Genomic DNA, 19,031 nt, shown 5'->3' with positions numbered 1-19,031 from the left:
TAGACGCCATCTATAGTCTGCAATTGGCTGCTTTTCCTTTCCTTTTGTTGGTGTGAAAAGTGTCAACTCTGAAAGTGATGGAGTACACTTAAAAACAGGTGATACTGTTTTTTCAGCTTGTTAAAATGATTGTATTTATAAATTTTTCTATCAGAAATGGGGTCAAAATGAAACGGGGCTTAGGTTTTACATCGCTTGGTGCACAAAAATAGTGCAAAATGAGTGTTTTGTTATTGAGATTATGCATTTTCTTCCAAATCTGATGAGTGAATAATTCAGTGACGCATTCATAAAGAATCTCTTGCTTCATTCCTGTGTGAGTGAGCCTTTATGACTAAGAATGTGGCTTGCTGCCACCTACTGGCACTTTAAAATCTTTTTTTAAAGTAGTTTTTTAGTTTGGAGCACAAAGGATTCTAAAAAAGTAAGAATAGAACCCTGATAAATATTTTAATATAATGATGTCAAAAGAGTTTCTAAAAGACTCTTAAATTCTATCGTTTAGAAAAACTAAAATCTTTATGTAAATGTTTTTCTTTCTAGACGAATGAACCCTTTAAACACACTGATACTTTTAACACCCCTATTTTTGTGGTTAAATGCCCTTTTTTCTGGCTGTGTTCAGTGGAATGGAATGGAGACCTAGGATTCATCCAGCATCCTGCGGATCACTGACTCTTATTCTCTCTTTTTTTGTGTGAATAATCACCCACAATAATCACATAGTGTTTGGGCTTTTATTTTAAGTCTGTTCAGTGCTTTCTAATTCTGTCCACAGTTTTGCTCAGCTCAGTGCGCACATGGAGTCCTGCACTCATTTGCTTGCCCTTTAGATTAACTTTTAATGCGTGCCATTTACTGTTGTAAGCATCGTTTGAACTCTCTGGCAGCAGGCAAAGGCATTTCTCAAAGCACCTCTGCTGTTTCATGTGCAGTCTGTAGTGGAATAACCATGTTTATCTAGATAAAAAAACCCCACCTATTATATAAGACGTTCTCGTTATCACATACAACATCAGTGTTTAATTGTTTGTTGAGTATGAAATGAAAGAATATCGTACTTGTAAAATATATGGTTTTTAATTTTCCGTGCCATAAAATGCCATATATGGGGAGTTAGTTTAAAACTGTTTATAGTTGCTATTACGTATTTTAAAAAATAGCTGGATTGAATTTTCTGGCAAATGTATCATGTGCTGTTCACTCAAACTTGTTAAAATGCACATCAGTGACAAATTTCTAATAAAATGTAATGTCAGTCATTGCAAATGACCTTTAGGCCTCATTTACATCAGCGAAAACTGATTTTTGACTACACTAGGTTTTGACTACACTAGTATTCCTGCTGCATTTCAGAAACCATCTACACTACACAACACAACCAAAACTCATGTTACGGGACCTTTCATGTTAGTACAACTGTAGATGTGTGTAAGTTCAGATGGCGGTCACACCTACGTGCTTGGAGCATTCAAATGGGAAATCTACCATTACGTATATATGGCTATGAGCATGATGTTATCGTTTGCTCGGTCATTAAGAATACGCAGATAGAATGTGGGCAGCCACGCCATCATTTTTGAAAGTCTCTTTTTTTTGGTCCGTTTACGTGGAAACACAATCTCAGACTTATCAAACTAAAACGTGTCTATTTTTTCCGAAAGTCTCAGTTTTTGAGACAACGATAGGTTTAACCTTAGCAATGGTTATGCATTTCAAAGCAGAAACGCACTAGAATAAAGGGGGCCTTAAGGTACAGCGTTGTTGTTCGTTTTTTTTGTCTAGCTAGATGAGGAGCACTGTAGTTTATTGTCCATCCAATGTGACAAACGGAAGACAAAATGTAGACAAAAGGAAATGGACACACAATTACCTTTTACCACATACAATTAATAAAACTGTTTGTTAGTATTTTGCATAACTTAACCCTATTTTGAAAGCCAATTTATTTTATTTTTATTTATTTATTTTTTTGAAAGATAAAATGGATTTTTATCCCCAAAAAACGCTTCCTGAATTTTAATGCTGTAATTCAACCAGATAATTTACTCCCTCCGTTCCCAAAGCAGGAGATATGGGGCGATTGTTGTGAAAATGTAAAAAAAAAACAAAAAGCTCATCTTAATTGTCCAAACAATAGTCAGTTTTCTTTCATTAAAATATATTGTTTCTTTTGGTTGTGCATGACCTGAACATGTATTTGACATTTCCAATAATTTTCCTCATCTCTCCCCATCACCACCCCTATCATATTTCCACGCGCTGCTTGTCTGCTGCACAGCTGTTGCAGTGATGGTGTTTTACTCTTGCGTGGAGCAGCGTAGCACGGCAGCGCTGTGGCCTGTCTAAACAGGGTTTTCAGCTGGTTGGAGAATTAATCCATCCGAGGTCTCTGGTGACATTAGTCACAGTAGCAGGGTTGATCTGAAGAGGCGTGAAAGGATGCTACCGTGGGCAGTGGTTTAAGGATTTCTGTGAGAGGAGAGACAGGAAGAGGCAGGAAAGACGAGATTAGATCAGCTGGCGTCAGCTGACTGCTCTGTGTTGTGGACTGTCTCTCTGGCAGAGGCAAGAGAGAAAGCGTGGAAGGGAGGGGGAAGCAGTACCATCTGAGCTGAATGTATAATCAAGCATCTGCCCCCGACATGTGAATGGCTACAGCTTTCCAGTGAGAGCGAGGGAGGGAGAGAGCGAGCGAGTGGATGCGTTAGCTGGGAGGGAGGGAGCGAGCGTGTGTGCGTGTGATCACGGAGTAATCTGCCTGCGGATGGATGGAGAGGGGAGAGATGGAGAGCCGATCGCTACTACGCGAGGCAGGCGGCAGGCACCTCAGCCCCCTCCTCGACTGGGAGCGACGAGGACAAGCAGGTGGCATCGCTAACGTGACAGTCTTCCCACCACTCCTCTCCACCTTCCCACGGTCACTCCTCACTGCAGCTCCTGTGCATTTTTTGCGCTCTGTGCAGAGATATTTACTGTGATAGTGGTTGTCAGTACGTGGACTTCATTCGTTTGGTTTTCTACTGCCTTTAACGTAGCGCTGCTGTATTACTTTCCCTCCCTTTCTTTCTGTTTTTTACTCCGTGGGTTTGTGATGTAATGGCTGCAGTTTTCACAGGAAATCACTAGTCTGGTAAGCAGATGAACAATGCATACATGTCGATTGTGATGTGTTATTAATAAATGTCATGCATGCCTTTGTATGCCATTTGGTTGTTGATTTCCTGTCCCTTATCAATTGCAGATGACTGTCATGACGTTTCTGGTAGCGTAGTATCACGTAGTGTGTTGGATGTCTCGATCGCAGTAGAAGAGATATTGTGTGACCTGTTTGATTTAGCAGTGTGGGTAGTTCTTCGCTATATCCAGCAGTCATATTTACTGTGCCTCGCCCCTTTTTCCTCATTTCTCTCTTTTCTTATGATGAACTTTGGCCTGTGTAACAAGCCGTCTGTGGCATTTCACAAAAGGAGGGGCGAAGTTCCCTACTACTGATATGAGATTCGGTTTGTATAGTTATGCAAAAGGAATGTAGCCCTGTATGATGGGTTGAAAGTCCACTTTACATGACTTGCTGTCATGTTTTGAACGAGACCAAATCGGAGGAAGACAAACAATATGGAGCCTGGTGTTTGTTTTAAATCGGACATTCTTTAGCTGAAGTCCTTCGATAGTTGTTTACCTTAAACTGTGGATTAAGACATGATTACGGAGGTCAGATTCAGTGCTGTTTCAAATCAGGGCCAACGTTCATCTCTGGCTTCAGTGTTGCTTCGGTCACGAGTGGTGACCCAAACGGTGGGTGACATCACTTTCTTGTTGATCTGAATCGCTGTTTATTTTGGGCTACTTAGTGCTTCATGTGGAGATATGTCTCTGTGTGAAATGGAGGTTGGTGTTGTTTTTCAGCACTGTAATAAATTTTGAAGGGAAGGAATTACCTGTTTCTTTCCATCTGAGATCAGATCACAGCTGTTTTTTCTACAGTCATACAAAGCAGAAACGGTAATTAGAAGTTTGCAGCCCTGTAGTTTAGAAGTCAAGTTAATTACTGCAGGTGTATTTCTGTTCTGAACTGTCAGCTTTGGACATTATGAATATTATAGAATTCTCCAGCACTTGGCGCACCAGTGTACAGCTCACACTTCTGACCTGTCACACTCCCACACGCAAATGTAGTGCCGTCCACCCACACAGGGAGAACTGTTTGTAGGAAATCATCATGAATTTCAAGTTTTCTCTATTCTGAGTACTGTTTCCCTTTACCTGATTTTTTTTTTTCTTCCACAGGCCTATTCCCAAGATGCCTACCTTAAGGGTCATGATGCATACAGTGGAAATGCCCACCATATCCCGGAACCACCCCCTATATGTTACCCTCGAGTAGACTGTAAGCCCCCGGGGATGGCCCAGGCCACTGAGACATCAGCCCCGGGGGTTGTGCCATCAGATCTAGGATACCGTGTGGAGATACCAGTTCCTCCCTCCCCTCCACCACCCGTTCCAAAGACACAGACTGCAGTGTGTGTGTGCAATGAAAGTGTTCGGACTGTGGTGGTACCCCCTCATGTTCACATGGGCCGCATGGTTCCAGGTCATCGGGGCGACTATGGTCTAGTAGGCCCAGATCCAATGCTGATCAGAGCCAGGCCTGGTACGGTGTCTGGTGGTCGTCCACCATACCTCCACCCTCGCAAAGCTGACATGTTCCCTTCAGGTTACCATGGTGATCCTTATGCCATTCCACCTACACACTATGCGCCTGCTTCCTCCATTACCTCCCCTGCTACCCACCAGAACATTGACTGGCGGACTTACCAGACATACCGGGAATATATTGATAATAAAGGTCTTCACACTTACAGTCGGACTATTCAAGAGCGTTTAGACAGCCTGCGATCTGCATCCCAAAGTGTCCACGCTGGCCCCCACTGCGGACCCCAACCTGGCTGGGGCAATAAGTTACGCCGCAGAAGCACGTCTCATGACCGGGCTTACCAGGGCCCTTCTGTGCTTCCTCCACGCAGCGCTTCACAGGATAGGATGAGTGGGGCGGAGAGAGCAGCCCACGCCAGGGACTGGCCACCTCGTAGCGTATCCTCTGATGGGCTTATGCGGAAGCCCCGCGTTCATTCGTCAGACTATGTGGAACATAGTGAACTAGTTTCTCCTGCACCATGGGCTGCTGTGGACAGGCTGTATGGCAGAGTAGACCAGAGAAGTCGTCCTAGTAGACAGTCTCTCCCTCCTCGAGCAGTCCTTTACCGTCCCCCGACAGGGTATGGTATGAGTGTCAGGGGTGTTGCTGGCTCCCATACGCACAGCTCCAGAACGGATATCCCACCCACCACTGGTTTTCCAGAGCGACCTCGCAATGGACTGAACCAGGCCAAAGAGCCTCCTTCCAAAGACCAAAGCGGAGCTTTTGTTGGAAATCGCATTTCTAATTCGGCGTCAAACCAATCGAGAACTAGGGCCGAAACCATGCAGAGCCCAGAAACTGGGAAGGAAAATCCAGTTGGATATAGGTCGGCCTCTTACTCTGCTCCGCCTCCACAGAGGCCACAGTGTGGGGCATCAGCTCAGAGGACACACCCACAGGATGTCAAGGGCCTACCAGTAAACGGCTCCAGTCCTGTGGAGGGTGTCGTCCTCCGGGAGAAGCCCCCAACAGGGAAGGGGACCCCGCAACCTCTTCGCCATCCCTCGTACATCCTTGCGGTGAACGACACGGACGGTCCCGAGCCGGCAGGAGGAGGTGTCTGCTGGTTGCCCAATGATGCCCGCCGGGAGATGCACATGCGGATACTGGGAGAGCGGCTTGACTCCTCCTTCTGCTCCAGTAATCTGGACGAATCACTTGACTCCATTCCCTTCATCGGTAAGTGCACTCTTTGTAACCATAGCAACGCTAACCCAGCAACAAGCTTGAGCCAGCAGTAGGGATTGTTTTAGAGTTGCCACAGATATTTTTGAACAGTAATAGCTGTAGTAATAGACAATGATGGTGATGTAGTGTGCAATTAATCTTTATGTGCAATTTGGGCCGTCAAGTGATTTCCTCTATTAATAATGCTCCACTACCTTATGCAATTTCAAACTGTGATCACAATTTCAAATCCCAACCCCGTGTGTCCAGATAGAGGATTATCGTGGATAAATTTTACTTTCTATCAAACTCTCAAAGCTTAAAGAGTAGAGTTGATGTATGCAGAAGGTGCAAACCTAGGCCTGTAAGTGTGGCTGTTTGGGAGTGACTGAAGGAGAGTGAGAGTGACTATGTGTGAGTCATGGTGTTGTTCAGGGAGGAGGTGGCCTTCTCTCATACTCTAATGCCTGAGGATTGGTCTGGAATATTGAGTGATAGCCTAGCTGTGCTCTGTCACATTTTGTCTTTGGTGTTTTTGCACTAGCCTTTATATATTAGACGTGCCCTTTAACAGGTTTGTTGCTTGCCTTCTATAGCGTTTACACATTTGGATGAGAGTTTAGAAAAAATATTGATAGTATTAAAAAAAAACACCAATGAAGGTAAATAATTAGGGATAATATAGAAATGGTTTACTATATGATATACTTGTTAGTGCTGGGGATTATATTGAAGATACACGATCTGTTTACTTGTGATTTTGTCAAAAGAGTAAAATTAAGCAACATTGGCAATATTGCAATTATTGTAATGTGCATGTTTTAAAGAGTGCATAATTTGAGAATGTTTATGTATTATATATTTATAATAAGAATAATAACAATGTAATAACTTAAGTGGGGTTTTGGTGTGATGCAAATTTACAAGGTTTAGAATTTTTTTTTTAATTACAAAAGTTTGATTTCAGTTGCTGACTGTACATTATTCATTACTTATAGCTGTGAATTGTGATATAGATGCATGGTATGCATGTTTATAATTAAAAGTAATTTTAATAGAAAACAACTATATCAATATTTATGATTATAATGACACGTTTTGAATTAGTCTTTCGTTTTTTTTAGGTCTTACTAATACACGTTTGTCTCTTTGGTCAAAATTATGGTTTGAAAAAAAAAATCACATTGTTCAAGCTGTTACATTCTAAACATTAATCAGAACAATTAACATTTTATTACTCTTAACAGTTTTATACTAGGGTCTTGACTCGAGTGGTTTTTGTTGACAGTTAAGACTTTGAGCAGGTTTTGGGTTGTCTAAGCTCTATACATAATGTTTAATACTGTAAGTAAATGCTCTAAATTTTGTTATACATCACATTTTCTGATTGCACTTTTCCTGGTTATATGATGTGTTTTATGCAGATAACCACATGCCTGCTTCTGCCATTGTAAATACTATTACTGTTATTAAGAAGATTTGCACTTCTTGTTCTCCCCAAGATGTCAGATAACCTGACACGGGAGGCAAATTAGCTGTGTGTATAAAAATATTTGGTTATTCGGCTTTTGATAGAGTTGCACAGTTGGACACATGTATGCAGTAAACCTGAATGATAGAAATTATTTTTAATTTCAACAACCGGGGAATGTTTTTAGCTGCAAAAGACATTAGAAAATTTGTTATCCTATGATTTTTCATTTTATGCCCTAATTGCAATAGTATGCTATATTTTTGTCACATGACCTTGAGTTACATCCAGTTAACATTGGGAATCAATATGGTCGTTTGTAATTCTGTTTTGATTACATAATTTGCGGTCCAAACGATAACTAACATTACTCAGTTTGTTTTAGCAGACCAGTTTGTTAAATACTTTTCCCAAACCTGGGATTGGCTATTGTAAGTTGATTTGGAGAAAAGTATCTGGTGAAATGAATTGAGTAGAGAATGGTCGACACCTTTGCCATGCAACAAAACCCAGTCTGTTAAGCTATAAAATGAAGCTAGGTTATAACTGATGGCATTAAGATTCTTGTGTCTTGGAGCAAAGTTATCTGTAGGCTATGCTAATGCTCTTTAGCTAGGCCTGAAGAGGGTTTTGCACACCTTCCCCTTGGCCCTCTTTGAGACGCTGGAGGATGCAGGAACTAGGGCAGTTGCTTTAATTTTAGCTGCTCCAGCCCTCTGGCAGCACAGAACAGCTTTGTACTCCAACCTTTTTTGGCTGAGACCTGCAGAGGAGCTCAAAAGTTTTCAGCGCTCTCGAAAACAGGACATGTCAAATTGTAAGATAAATAAAACTGTCCTCATTCCTAGAAAAAGTTTAAGCAGACTTCTTGCTTGCAATGAAATCAAGATACGCACTTTAGGCTGGCTTAACATTAAGGCAAAATAAAACATTTATTCATCCAATAGTAAAAAAACAGGATAAATTAAAGAGCTCAAGTTAGCCATTGCTCATGGATGAATTGAGAAATATTTTTTTTAGCAATTTTTTGGAATGGGACATTATACCAAACACCAATAACGTTTAGGGAAACTCATAAAGATATAATGACTCATAACTCATTATTTTAATGAAAGAAAGAAAAACACCTAAAAAATTTACTCTATATTATATACACATTCAGGTTAATATTAAATTAAATATCTATCATCTCTTCCTCTCTCTTTTTGCTTTTTTACAGTATGAAATAAACATAAAAGAACAGTACAGGGATTTGATACTTGGTGTTAAAAATGTGTGACTATCTTTCTATTTGTGACCCTGGATCACAAAAGTCACTTGAGTATCCAAAATACATTGTATGGGTCAAAATTATATCTTTTTCTTTTATTCTTTTATTTTTAATATCATGTTCAATTTAAGATATTTTGTAAATGTCCTAAAGTAAATATATAAAAACTTAATTTTTGATTAGTAATATACATTAATAAGAACTTAATTTGACTTATTTTGTGGTCCAGGGTCACATACACTTAATTATTGTAACCGTAGGAATTCAAGAAATACATCTATCATCTCAGCCCTAATCTCAAGACATATATGATAGTAATATGAATATGTACATCATAGTAGGAAGAACTTTTTCAGCTCTTTACTGCAGCTTGTTGTATGAAAGCACATGCCAAAGAGAATTGCATTATTCACGATTACTGCTCTCTTACCATGTTTATAGATGAGCCAGCCAGCCCTAGTGTAGACCATGATGGCAGCCATATTCCTGCGTCAGCTGTGATCTCTGGAGCTCAGGCTGTAATCTCTGACAGCCCCAGCCCCACCACCCCCAGCCCCCTCATGCGCCGGCAACTGTCTCATGACCAAGGTAAGCGTGTCTGTGCAGATTTCAGTTTTTTTTTTTAACAATTATTGCCATCTGAGAGCACCATATGAATGGATCAGTGAGCATTTGGTTGAGCTTGTTGCTGATGGTGTATTTTTGTCTACATGCATGCAGAGTCTCTCAGAAATGCCATTCTAGAATCTGGAACAAAAACGGAGCGCTCTAAATCATACGATGAGGGCCTGGACAACTATCGGGAGGAAGGCCGTGGGTAAGTGTCGTTTTAAAAGTGATGAAGATTTCTAATTCTGTCAGTGTGAGTGGTTGTTTGGCCTAACATAATCACTCTTTTCCACAGACGATCCAGCAAACCGAGCCTAAGGGTTTTCAAGAAGGTGAGTGATGCACATAAAAAATCTCCCTCTTAATGAGCAGCTTTCTTTAAGCCAGAATGATTACCCACTAATAATGGCAACTGTTCCAAAACCTTGTGAGATACCTGAGTTTGTAGCATTTAAAGACTTTCAAATTCAGAAGGAATCCTGTTGAAGTGTTTGAACAAAACACACCCAAATTAGTCACTGTAATAAAAATCTATAATAATAATAATGGTGCAACAGTTTTCTCAGATTGTTGGCAGTCAGTAACCACGTGCAACCTAATGTAATCCAATCCAATTTGTGAGGTTTCAGAAGGTTTTCGGAACAGCATAAATGACAGACAGCTATCCAAGCCTAGGTACCAAAATGTCATGTTTGTTCTGCTCTTATAGGCTCTTGATGGCCATAAGTCTGATGACTCCAGTTCCAGAAGAGACTCCTCCACTGAGATCTTCAGTGATTCCACCAAGGAGGGTTGGCTGCATTTCCGACAGCTCAACACTGAGAAGTCCAAGGTTGGAAAATGATCTTTCACTACTCATTTCCCATTTAATTCAAGAGCATATCGAATTGAATGTTGATAGTTTTACTGTAATGGCTGCAGATTACTGATCATGACCTGTTCTTTTAACAGCGAGTAGGAGGCGGCATGCGGGCCTGGAAACAGATGTATGCAGTGCTGCGGGGACACTCCCTCTACCTCTATAAGGACAAAAAAGAGGGGCTTGCTCACGTCAACTCGCAACTGGAGGACGAGCCTCTTTCGATCAGCATCAAGGCCTGCTTGATTGACATCTCATACAGCGACACAAAGCGCAAGAATGTCCTGCGCCTAACGACTTCAGACTGCGAGTATCTGTTTCAGGCGGAGGGCAGAGAAGACATGTTGTCCTGGATAAGAGTCATTCAAGAAAACAGCAACCTGGACGAGGAGGTTTGTTGAGCAGTTTAACGGGACCGCCAAGTTATTTATACAGTTGTATGAAGTAAATGCAGCAATTACGCATGTAAAGCTAGATCTAACTGTACTCCGTATGCTCAGCTTATACTTTTTTTGTATAAATTGATTCTTCCGTGAGGTGCAAAAATGGTCCAATGTTTTACAGTCAAAAGAAACAGAAGAGGTGCAAAAACAAACCACTTGAGGCAGCAAAAGTAATAGATTCCTGTTTTGGCGAGTATAAACACATTGTGTCAGTCATAACTTTTGTAGAGAAATCAGGGAGACAAAGAAGACTTTACTTTAATGCACATGTTTGCACAGGTTGTTGAGGGACTATTTATATGACGTTTTCAGCCAAAAACTTTTTATGAGTTTTGCTGTTAGTTTACATGACAACTGTGTTTTGTGGACTGATAAAGTTTTTTTGGAAAATGGCACCATTATAGTTTCCGTGTAAACATCCAATACGGGATATGAATATTGGCATGAGTACATGGTACTATTGTTGCTTCCCAAGAATTTAATGGCTCTTCAGAAGTGTGGCGTCATTTCCCAAATATTACAACCAACTGCAGAGATAATACACATAATAAAATCGTCACTTCCCTACAGGCAAGGTGACAGCGCCAACTACTGGCCTGGTATACGTAATACAGTTTTTTGGGACTTTTTCGTGGATATTTGGTAACGCAAATCATTTTGAAAATGTTGACGTGTATACAGGAAAGTTTTTTTAAAAATAAGGGAGAAACTTTTCATTTGTAGACTACTTTGTTGCCGTGTAAACGTAAGGTAAATAGATGGGAATCAACACTGGCCATGGATGCACATTCATTTCTTTTTGATGAATTGGATGCATAAACAGTTAAACAGTAATGCTGTCTTTCTAGTAGGCGCACCGATTTTGAGCCAATCAGTTTGAGACACAACTGCCATGTGACTAATTACAGTAACTGCAGGGAAATGACAACCGGACAAAGCAGGATTGGCTTGTGGCCAGTTGGCCTTCACTATCGGCTATCCTGCTGTGACGTCAAAGGCAGCAGACTAGGAAAAATCTATTTTATGCTTTTATGGGTGTTCCAAAAATCAAGCTCTGGTGAAGCATCTGCTTGTGTACAGCAAAATATTTCTGTTCTGTATTTTGCTTTATAATTTTTTTACTATTTGAATACATCCAATTTGAAATCACCATAAATAGTTGCTTTTTGCAAGATAATGGTATAGTTCCAGCATCTACCAACAGAGGATAACCACTCAATTCTTTACTCTTTCTAAACAGTGTCTAATTGCACATTTAAAATATGAACTAATATGAGCAGGAAATCATAATAGATTAATATCATCATGTGAAGTCTGTTGCCCACGTCTGCCTCTCAGAGTTGAAGCATCACAGTATTGCATAACTTTGTCCTGAAACAAAACCATGTGAAAACCAGCTTACTGCTAACACAACAGCGCTTTGCCATCTGCTGAAATCAGTGTTGAGGTGATGATGTTTACTGAAGGTGTGAGGATTATGTGTAGGCTGTTTGTTAATATGGTGGAACTGGTTTTCTTTAACACTCAAAATCGGTTTAATGTTGCGGTACTCTCAGGTTTTGCGTGTTTCCACAATGTCAATGATTCTTTGTCTTGTGTTTTCAGAATGCTGCCGTAACCAGCACTGATTTGATCAACAGAAAGCTCAAGGAGTATATATCCATGAGGTAAAGAACATGTCATAGTGACCAGCAAGTTTGTGTTCTTAAAGGCTCTGTATCCGCTATCACTCATTCACACTGAACACCAAACAGAAAGCATGGCCACATATCAAGTTGGAGTATGGCTTCGCCTCAATTTTTTAATTGTTTTTAATAATGCGTTATGTATTATCAGAGTATAGCATGACTCTTACATGTGAGGAGCTCTTGGTGTCTTGCAGCAACTCTGCATCAGCTCTTGAGTTTTGGCTGATTATAACTTGCATTGAGGAAGTAGTATATGTATTATCATGTCAAATGAATTGTAGAAAATAAAATTGATGCTAATATGCATTCATTTGAATACTAACAGAGGGAGCTGATGTGGGAAATCTGCAAGATCCAAGTTGCCGTAAACATGAGATGTGCAATAATTCTGCATATACTGTACAAAATATTATATTTTTATATTCAAAATATTAAATTATATTATATTTATCTGAAAGAAGACAACAGCACCATAAACAGCAGTATGTGTGTTGCAGCAGTAATGGCAGACTTTTTACATTTACAAGTTTATTCAGTAAATCATTAAAAAAAAAAAAAAAAAAAAAGGGTTTTGGATTTCTCTCCATCTGCTGTACCGACAATGAACTGGCAGTTTTTTGAACTGTTGGAGATGCAACTTGTGCCAACCATCTTTCCAAATTTGTAATGAAAACCACTTAGAAATCATCTGTTGTAAAATAACCTGTGTGGTCACTTTACAGCTTAACTGCAAATTAATTTTGATTATTATATTTTAAGTACTTTATTTTTTACATTTCTACCATGAATTACAATAGTAATATTTGTTTTATTTTTAGTAGTAGTAGTAGTAGTAGTAGTAAAAATATTAATCATCATAATAGTATATAGTTTTTGGTAAATCTGGAGCTTTAATCCAATTTTAAATATCAATTGCAATTTTTATCAGAAAAATTGCACTAAATTCCACGCTTTAAATTGTGCAGTTCAAGTTGATAATCCAGTAAACACAAGTTTTTATGTCAAAATCCCGCCTGTGATGACTAAAAATATTTCCTCAGCTCACTAATTTTTGATTTCTTTTGAACGTTCCCTTTTTTCTTCTTTTCTTGCATATATTGTTGAGCTACATAAGACTGCTTGTGTTCAGCATTCAGTAATATGCGTGCTCTTACAGTGCACCCAGCAGTAAGACGGAGCCATCACCCAAAACCTCACGGCAGTCTCTCAGCATTAGGCACACTCTGCTGGGTGGCAGCAGTAAGAGTCAGAGCTTCTACTCACCCAGGAACGAACAGGAGAGGAGTAAAGGTACCACACAGCATTATGAATTAACATTGAAACCCATCGTGTTCTCAGTGAAATTTTAATATCAGCAATATGTCTCAGATGACTCCAGTCCCCCGAGAGATAAAGGCGCTTGGAGGAGAGGAATTCCTGGACTGAAGAAGAAGCCTCAAGATAAGAGGCCCACTGCTGGTGTCACGTTTGGAGTACGACTGGATAATTGCCCTCCTGCGCAAACCAACAGAGTAAGAAATGCCAGAGATTACAACTGCACTACTGCATAATGCCAATTGGAGCATTATGGGTGAAACTCGCATAAACATGTCAAGGTTACATTGGAAGATACGAAAACTGATTTTGCATTAAGAAACTTGAGCCTTTATGAATTTTTACATTGTGAAATTTTGAATATCTCCTTGTGGATGTGTATATATATATTACAGTACTGAGAATTGAAACAATGAAATGTTTATTAATACAATTCATGTCATGATGGAAAAATATCAGTGGTTCTTAAAATAGTTTTAAAATAGAAAATTTGACTTTTGGTTGAAAAATGATCTACTTTTTGAGTTTTATGAGATTATATGATGTTATAAATAACATTAATTACAATGCGTTACAGTTTGTGCCTTTGATCGTGGAGGTGTGTTGTAAACTGGTGGAGGAGCGAGGGTTGGAGTACACAGGCATTTATAGAGTCCCCGGAAACAACGCTGCCATCTCGAGCATGCAGGAGGAACTAGACACCAAAGGCATGACAGACATTGATATCCAGGATGACGTGAGTAAACACTTTGTGTTGTGTGATATTATACACGAGAGCTTGTACAATATGGACAAACCTGATCTTTATGCTTTCATTTTGTTCAGCAGAAGTGGCGAGACCTCAATGTGATCAGCAGTTTGCTTAAGTCCTTTTTTAGGAAACTTCCTGAGCCTCTGTTTACCAATGGTGAGACACGATCTTATAGAATAGATGATTGCTCTGACTTTATACAGAACGCATAGAAAAAAAAATGTGCCCTGTCTGTCATAAAGAGCATCTGGTATCTGAGAAATCTCCAATCTATATTTTCTCCACTTGTGGAGGAAGGACTCCTCCTAGAGGACAACATAGATCATAACTCACATGGTCATAGAAAAGCAGGCCAATTAAATAATAAAATGCAAAGTCATAAAGTTCTGTATTGAATCTTAGGTTTTATTTATGTGTAGCTTGGATATTTTATACCACGACGTGGGGACCCTGATTAATACACTTCTGGAATGTTCTCATAATGCTTGTTTGCTCTGATCATAGAAAAATATTCCAACTTTATTGATGCCAATCGAATGGAGGACCCTGTTGAGCGGTTAAAAACACTGAAGAGACTGGTACGATTTATCTGAAGACCGCTGTTAATTTACTAAATACTGACAAAACTGGAGAGAGAAAACCATTTAAATCGGCAATAAAATCATTGATATATTTTTTGTATATTATATTTTATCATGTTATATGTCATGTATTTGTCAGGGTATAAACTATATTTGTTTTTTTTCTCCTCAGATTCATGAGTTACCAGACCATCATTATGAAACGCTCAAGTACCTCTCGGGACATCTCAAAACTGTCTCTGAAAACTGTGAGAAAAACAAGGTATGAGCTTTTTTTTCCATTTACCCTGTCTGTGTGAGTTTCACAAACTATTTAAAGAAATTATAGCGTAGTTTTATCTATCATAGCTTGTCTGAATATTGGAAGCAATAATGCTTGTTATGTGATGTCTGTAAATGGCATTACGGATTGAAAAGAGATGAAGGCCATTAATGGAAGCTTTCTTTTTATTTTTATTAGATGGAGCCACGTAACTTGGCCATTGTGTTTGGCCCAACTCTTGTCAGAACCTCTGAAGACAACATGACACACATGGTCACGCACATGCCTGATCAGTACAAGATCGTTGAGACACTCATTCAGCAAGTAAGAGCTTTTTTCCTTTCATCTCTGTGTAAATTGATGTTTGAATTCTGCTGAATGTTCTGCTTTGTTCTTCCACAGTATGATTGGTTCTTCACAGAAGATGGAGATGAAGAGCCAACGGTGAGTCTGTAGCTTCTTGCCAGTCTTCTCTGAGCGGATTTCTGAGCCATAAGCAAACATCACCATGCTGTCACTCTACAAGAACTGGAGACTCGAGTCTCCAGGGTAACACTGTTCGAAAACATCATCCTCAACTTTTTCTCAGTTTCACTTTTGTCCTATTTTTACCTAGTCCACCTTGCTTGTGTAGAACTTTTTAGTCACAGATAACATCGAGGAACTTCCTACTCCATTACTGGGGCAGATTTATCATTTTTGGGACCCAGAGGAGAGCCTGATGCGTTATTTCATTTTTACAGAACAAAAGCTGCATTACAGGTATCTCTGAAACTAGGGTGTGAGGCAAGTTAGAAGCTTACTTTAATATAGCTTCATGCAGCTTCGCGTCTTTATACAGAGTTGATGAGTGCTGCTTTAAAGTCCATACACTCTTAGCATACAGTGCTCACCATGCTCTGTCTTTAAATGGCTGTGGATACTGATCCACGAGTTAAATCCACCGCTGCTAAATGCAGACTTGCTTTGTCTTTCCAAAAGCTGAATACAAAACCAGCAAAGAACTAATAAACTAACCAATTCAACTGTATTTTCTGCTCTTCACTTTCATGCAGTAGCAGACTGTAAACCTGATTTTAAGACCTGATTTCCTGGCAAATAAAAACACAATTTTTTTCCAGTGACTTCATAGACATAAACCCACCAAGGCCCCAAGCATTTGCATGGTTTGCATGGTGGTTGAAGCTGCCACTGCTCACACATAGTCTTTGCAAACAGTGTCAACATTAGTTTTTTTTGGAAAAGCTCATATATACACTGCTTAAAATGGCACTGAAATTTCGCTTTGACTCATGTAAATGATGGATGAATTTCACCTCTATTATTGTTTGTCAGACCACCGTGGAGCAAGAGAGCACAGTTCAGTCTCAGCCTGTGCCCAACATTGATCATCTGCTGACCAACATTGGCCGCACTGCTCCATCACCGGGAGACGTCTCAGGTAATCTTGCGTTCATAATCCAACTGTTCCAGGCTAGGGATATGAGTTTAGGAAAATGGATATTACTTAAAACCAATGTGAGATGTTCAGTGTGTTCAGATGTTACTGTGTGTGTATATGTTCAGACTCTCTTAATATATTTCAGATAAGTAGCAGATGCTCATGCTTTCCATTAGATCTGTCAATGTTTAAAGCAAACAAAAGCAAGCTTGCCAGATATGTCTTGGTGCATATGTAAAGGTGAACTATTTTAGCAATTTTGCATTGGTCAAACGTATTTGATGAGCTAACTGAAAATTGGATAAAATAGTTCCTATGTATGTGAAGCTTATGAATCGACCTTTTTCCATTTGAATTGTTTCTTTACCTTCCGCCATTGTTTTGGACTTGTTGCCTTTATTTCAATGCTATGATTTCTCCAGAATTCTCCTTTTGCTTTGGTTTGTATTGGTTTGAACCTCACTCATTGTCATCCCTCCCCTAATGCTTTAGTCTCCGTTATGACTCCACTCCTCCTTTTCTTTCAGTTCTTTTCCCTCCTTACCCTTCTCTTGTGCTAACCCGGCGTGTTCTTTCCCAAAAGAAATGGAAAAACCAATGATAAACCACCAATGGTTTACCCGTCTGACCCATCTTGTCTCTAGTGTTTTCTTCTCCCTTGTCCCTGTCCAGCACTGCTCACACATTACCCAATCTTGACACAGGCCAAGTGGGCGGCGTCTATCACTCGGTGATGTCACTGATGGACTCTGTAATGTCTGTGATGGACAGCTGGGACTGTAGGAAGAAGGAGGAGTGTTGTCCCCAGTGTAGCTGCCTAGTCTGCAGAAATCCCCGATTCTTATAAATTGAAAGCGAATCCGGGACAAACCCACCAGAAAACAAAAGAAACAAAAAAAGAGTGTCAGAGAAGTTGATATTTGTCATCGTCGTGTTGCACGTTTCATATCTTATAAGACTATTATTAACAGAGAGGATACAGAGCTGTGATGGTGTAATGTGTCTGAAAAGCCTCTTTGCTGTCTCTCGTTGTCTCTGAAGCTGACCGCAAGGAGTTCTAGCATGGTATGGTCTTCAGGATTTCCTCCAGTCTTGTGGCATACCGTAACTGTCATTGATGATGTCTGAAGGGGTGTGGTGAGGGGCTGAGCTGGCTCAAATCATAAAGCTCCCGACGAATATCGTACCATTCAAAAGCATTGGTAGCTCTTGAAGGAGAGTGAGCAAAGGGGCTTTTGAGTGGTGAAGTAGCCTGTCGTAAGGACTCGCTTCCTCCTCGTAGCTTTGGCCCCTTTAGCCCCTTTCTACCCTCCTGTCATATCTGACCTTTGTTGTCCTTTGTCATAGTCTCTCAGTGCTTTAATTCATTCTGCATCTCCATGTTCTGCACCGACAAGCTGATAACGTTCAAAACAAACATGGTTTCTCTAGTGAGGGATTTTCAGACTTTCACATAGCTTAGTCACTTAGTTGGTAATTTCAGGTGCAGTGTGACGGATAGCCGAAGTATGCTTTCGACTTGACCACTAGCTTTGGTTAGAACTGATCCATTTAGCAAAGCACAGTACAGCTACATGGCGACCTCTAGTGTTAACATTTAAAAGTTACAAGTTTCTTATTTCACAACAAATTGACATCTGTCACTGTTTTATATATATACGCACCTTATTGTGCTGTATTTCCTATCTCCCATGTCTATTTAAATTCTCTAGTCAAATATTTCTTTAAAAATACTACAAAAGGCATGAAATATTTTACATAGTGGTAGGTGACAAAATTGCAAAGTTGGTTGGAAAAAAGACAAAAATTCACATTCTAAGCAAGTTCTTTTGACTAAGTGACTTAATATGGATGCATATTAAGCACATGTATCCCATGATGCAATATAACCAACTAGTGTAGGTTTACAAAAGTAATCAAACATACTCAGCCATTAAAATATAGCAGCAGCTTTTAATTTCTGACCAGATTCGGGTCAACTCTCACCCCTTAATACATAGCTGTAAAGATGTCCATCCCTGCCTTGGTGATGTCTCTGAGTTGGGAAAGAATGCCTGTAGACATGTTCTGCTGGCTCTGTGTGTGTGTTTGTCAGTGATTGGCGGTTTAACTGTGGACAGGCTGTCTGTCTGTGTGAATGTGTGCATGAGCTGCCTCCTGTCTTACTGCACACTGCCGGGTTCTTGTCATCACTCATTTCTCTCTCCTCCATTTCTCTCTGTGCGATGGCTTATGTGTGTTGCTTTCATCTCTCAGATCTCTACATGACTCCACTGTTTGTGCTGTTCCACTGCTGTTGTGGTGAAGGATATTTATATTTCAGTCTCCCCTTGTCTCTGGCTCTTTGTCCCTGCTGTATTTCACTTGAAATAGCCTGCTTACCTTTATCTCTCCTTGTTCCACTAGATTCAACCACCAGTGACTCTGCCAAATCAAAGGTGAGTGTTTTCTTTTATTGAAATCATTACAAAAT

At 40.0% G+C, this 19,031-nt stretch overlaps 1 protein-coding gene across 3 annotated transcripts in view; it reads left to right on the top strand.

Annotated features, from left to right (window-relative positions):
• arhgap21b (Rho GTPase activating protein 21b) overlaps positions 1-19,031 on the top strand; it is a 40,141-nt gene that overhangs the window by 17,989 nt on the left and 3,121 nt on the right. The window contains exons 1-18 of one of the 3 annotated variants that reach the window (XM_043222178.1): positions 2,655-3,133; positions 4,291-5,881; positions 9,052-9,198; positions 9,331-9,427; positions 9,515-9,551; positions 9,929-10,051; positions 10,171-10,470; positions 12,127-12,188; positions 13,366-13,499; positions 13,578-13,720; positions 14,101-14,259; positions 14,352-14,430; positions 14,779-14,852; positions 15,028-15,117; positions 15,316-15,441; positions 15,520-15,561; positions 16,453-16,558; positions 18,965-18,996. In XM_043222178.1, the coding sequence (XP_043078113.1) occupies positions 4,405-5,881; positions 9,052-9,198; positions 9,331-9,427; positions 9,515-9,551; positions 9,929-10,051; positions 10,171-10,470; positions 12,127-12,188; positions 13,366-13,499; positions 13,578-13,720; positions 14,101-14,259; positions 14,352-14,430; positions 14,779-14,852; positions 15,028-15,117; positions 15,316-15,441; positions 15,520-15,561; positions 16,453-16,558; positions 18,965-18,996 (3,228 nt within the window). In that variant the 5' untranslated portion in view covers positions 2,655-3,133; positions 4,291-4,404. Of the gene's footprint in view, positions 1-2,654; positions 3,134-3,607; positions 3,799-4,290; positions 5,882-9,051; positions 9,199-9,330; positions 9,428-9,514; positions 9,552-9,928; positions 10,052-10,170; positions 10,471-12,126; positions 12,189-13,365; positions 13,500-13,577; positions 13,721-14,100; positions 14,260-14,351; positions 14,431-14,778; positions 14,853-15,027; positions 15,118-15,315; positions 15,442-15,519; positions 15,562-16,452; positions 16,559-18,964; positions 18,997-19,031 lie in introns of those variants that run through there. The other 2 variants (XM_043222170.1, XM_043222162.1) reach the window with 2 other exon arrangements.

Source organism: Puntigrus tetrazona, chromosome 2 (genome assembly GCF_018831695.1).
Source record: "Puntigrus tetrazona isolate hp1 chromosome 2, ASM1883169v1, whole genome shotgun sequence".
NCBI classification, from domain to species: Eukaryota; Metazoa; Chordata; class Actinopteri; order Cypriniformes; family Cyprinidae; genus Puntigrus; species Puntigrus tetrazona.
The sequence above is the reverse complement of the archived record's forward strand: the minus strand, read 5'-3'. Positions and strand labels throughout refer to the sequence as shown.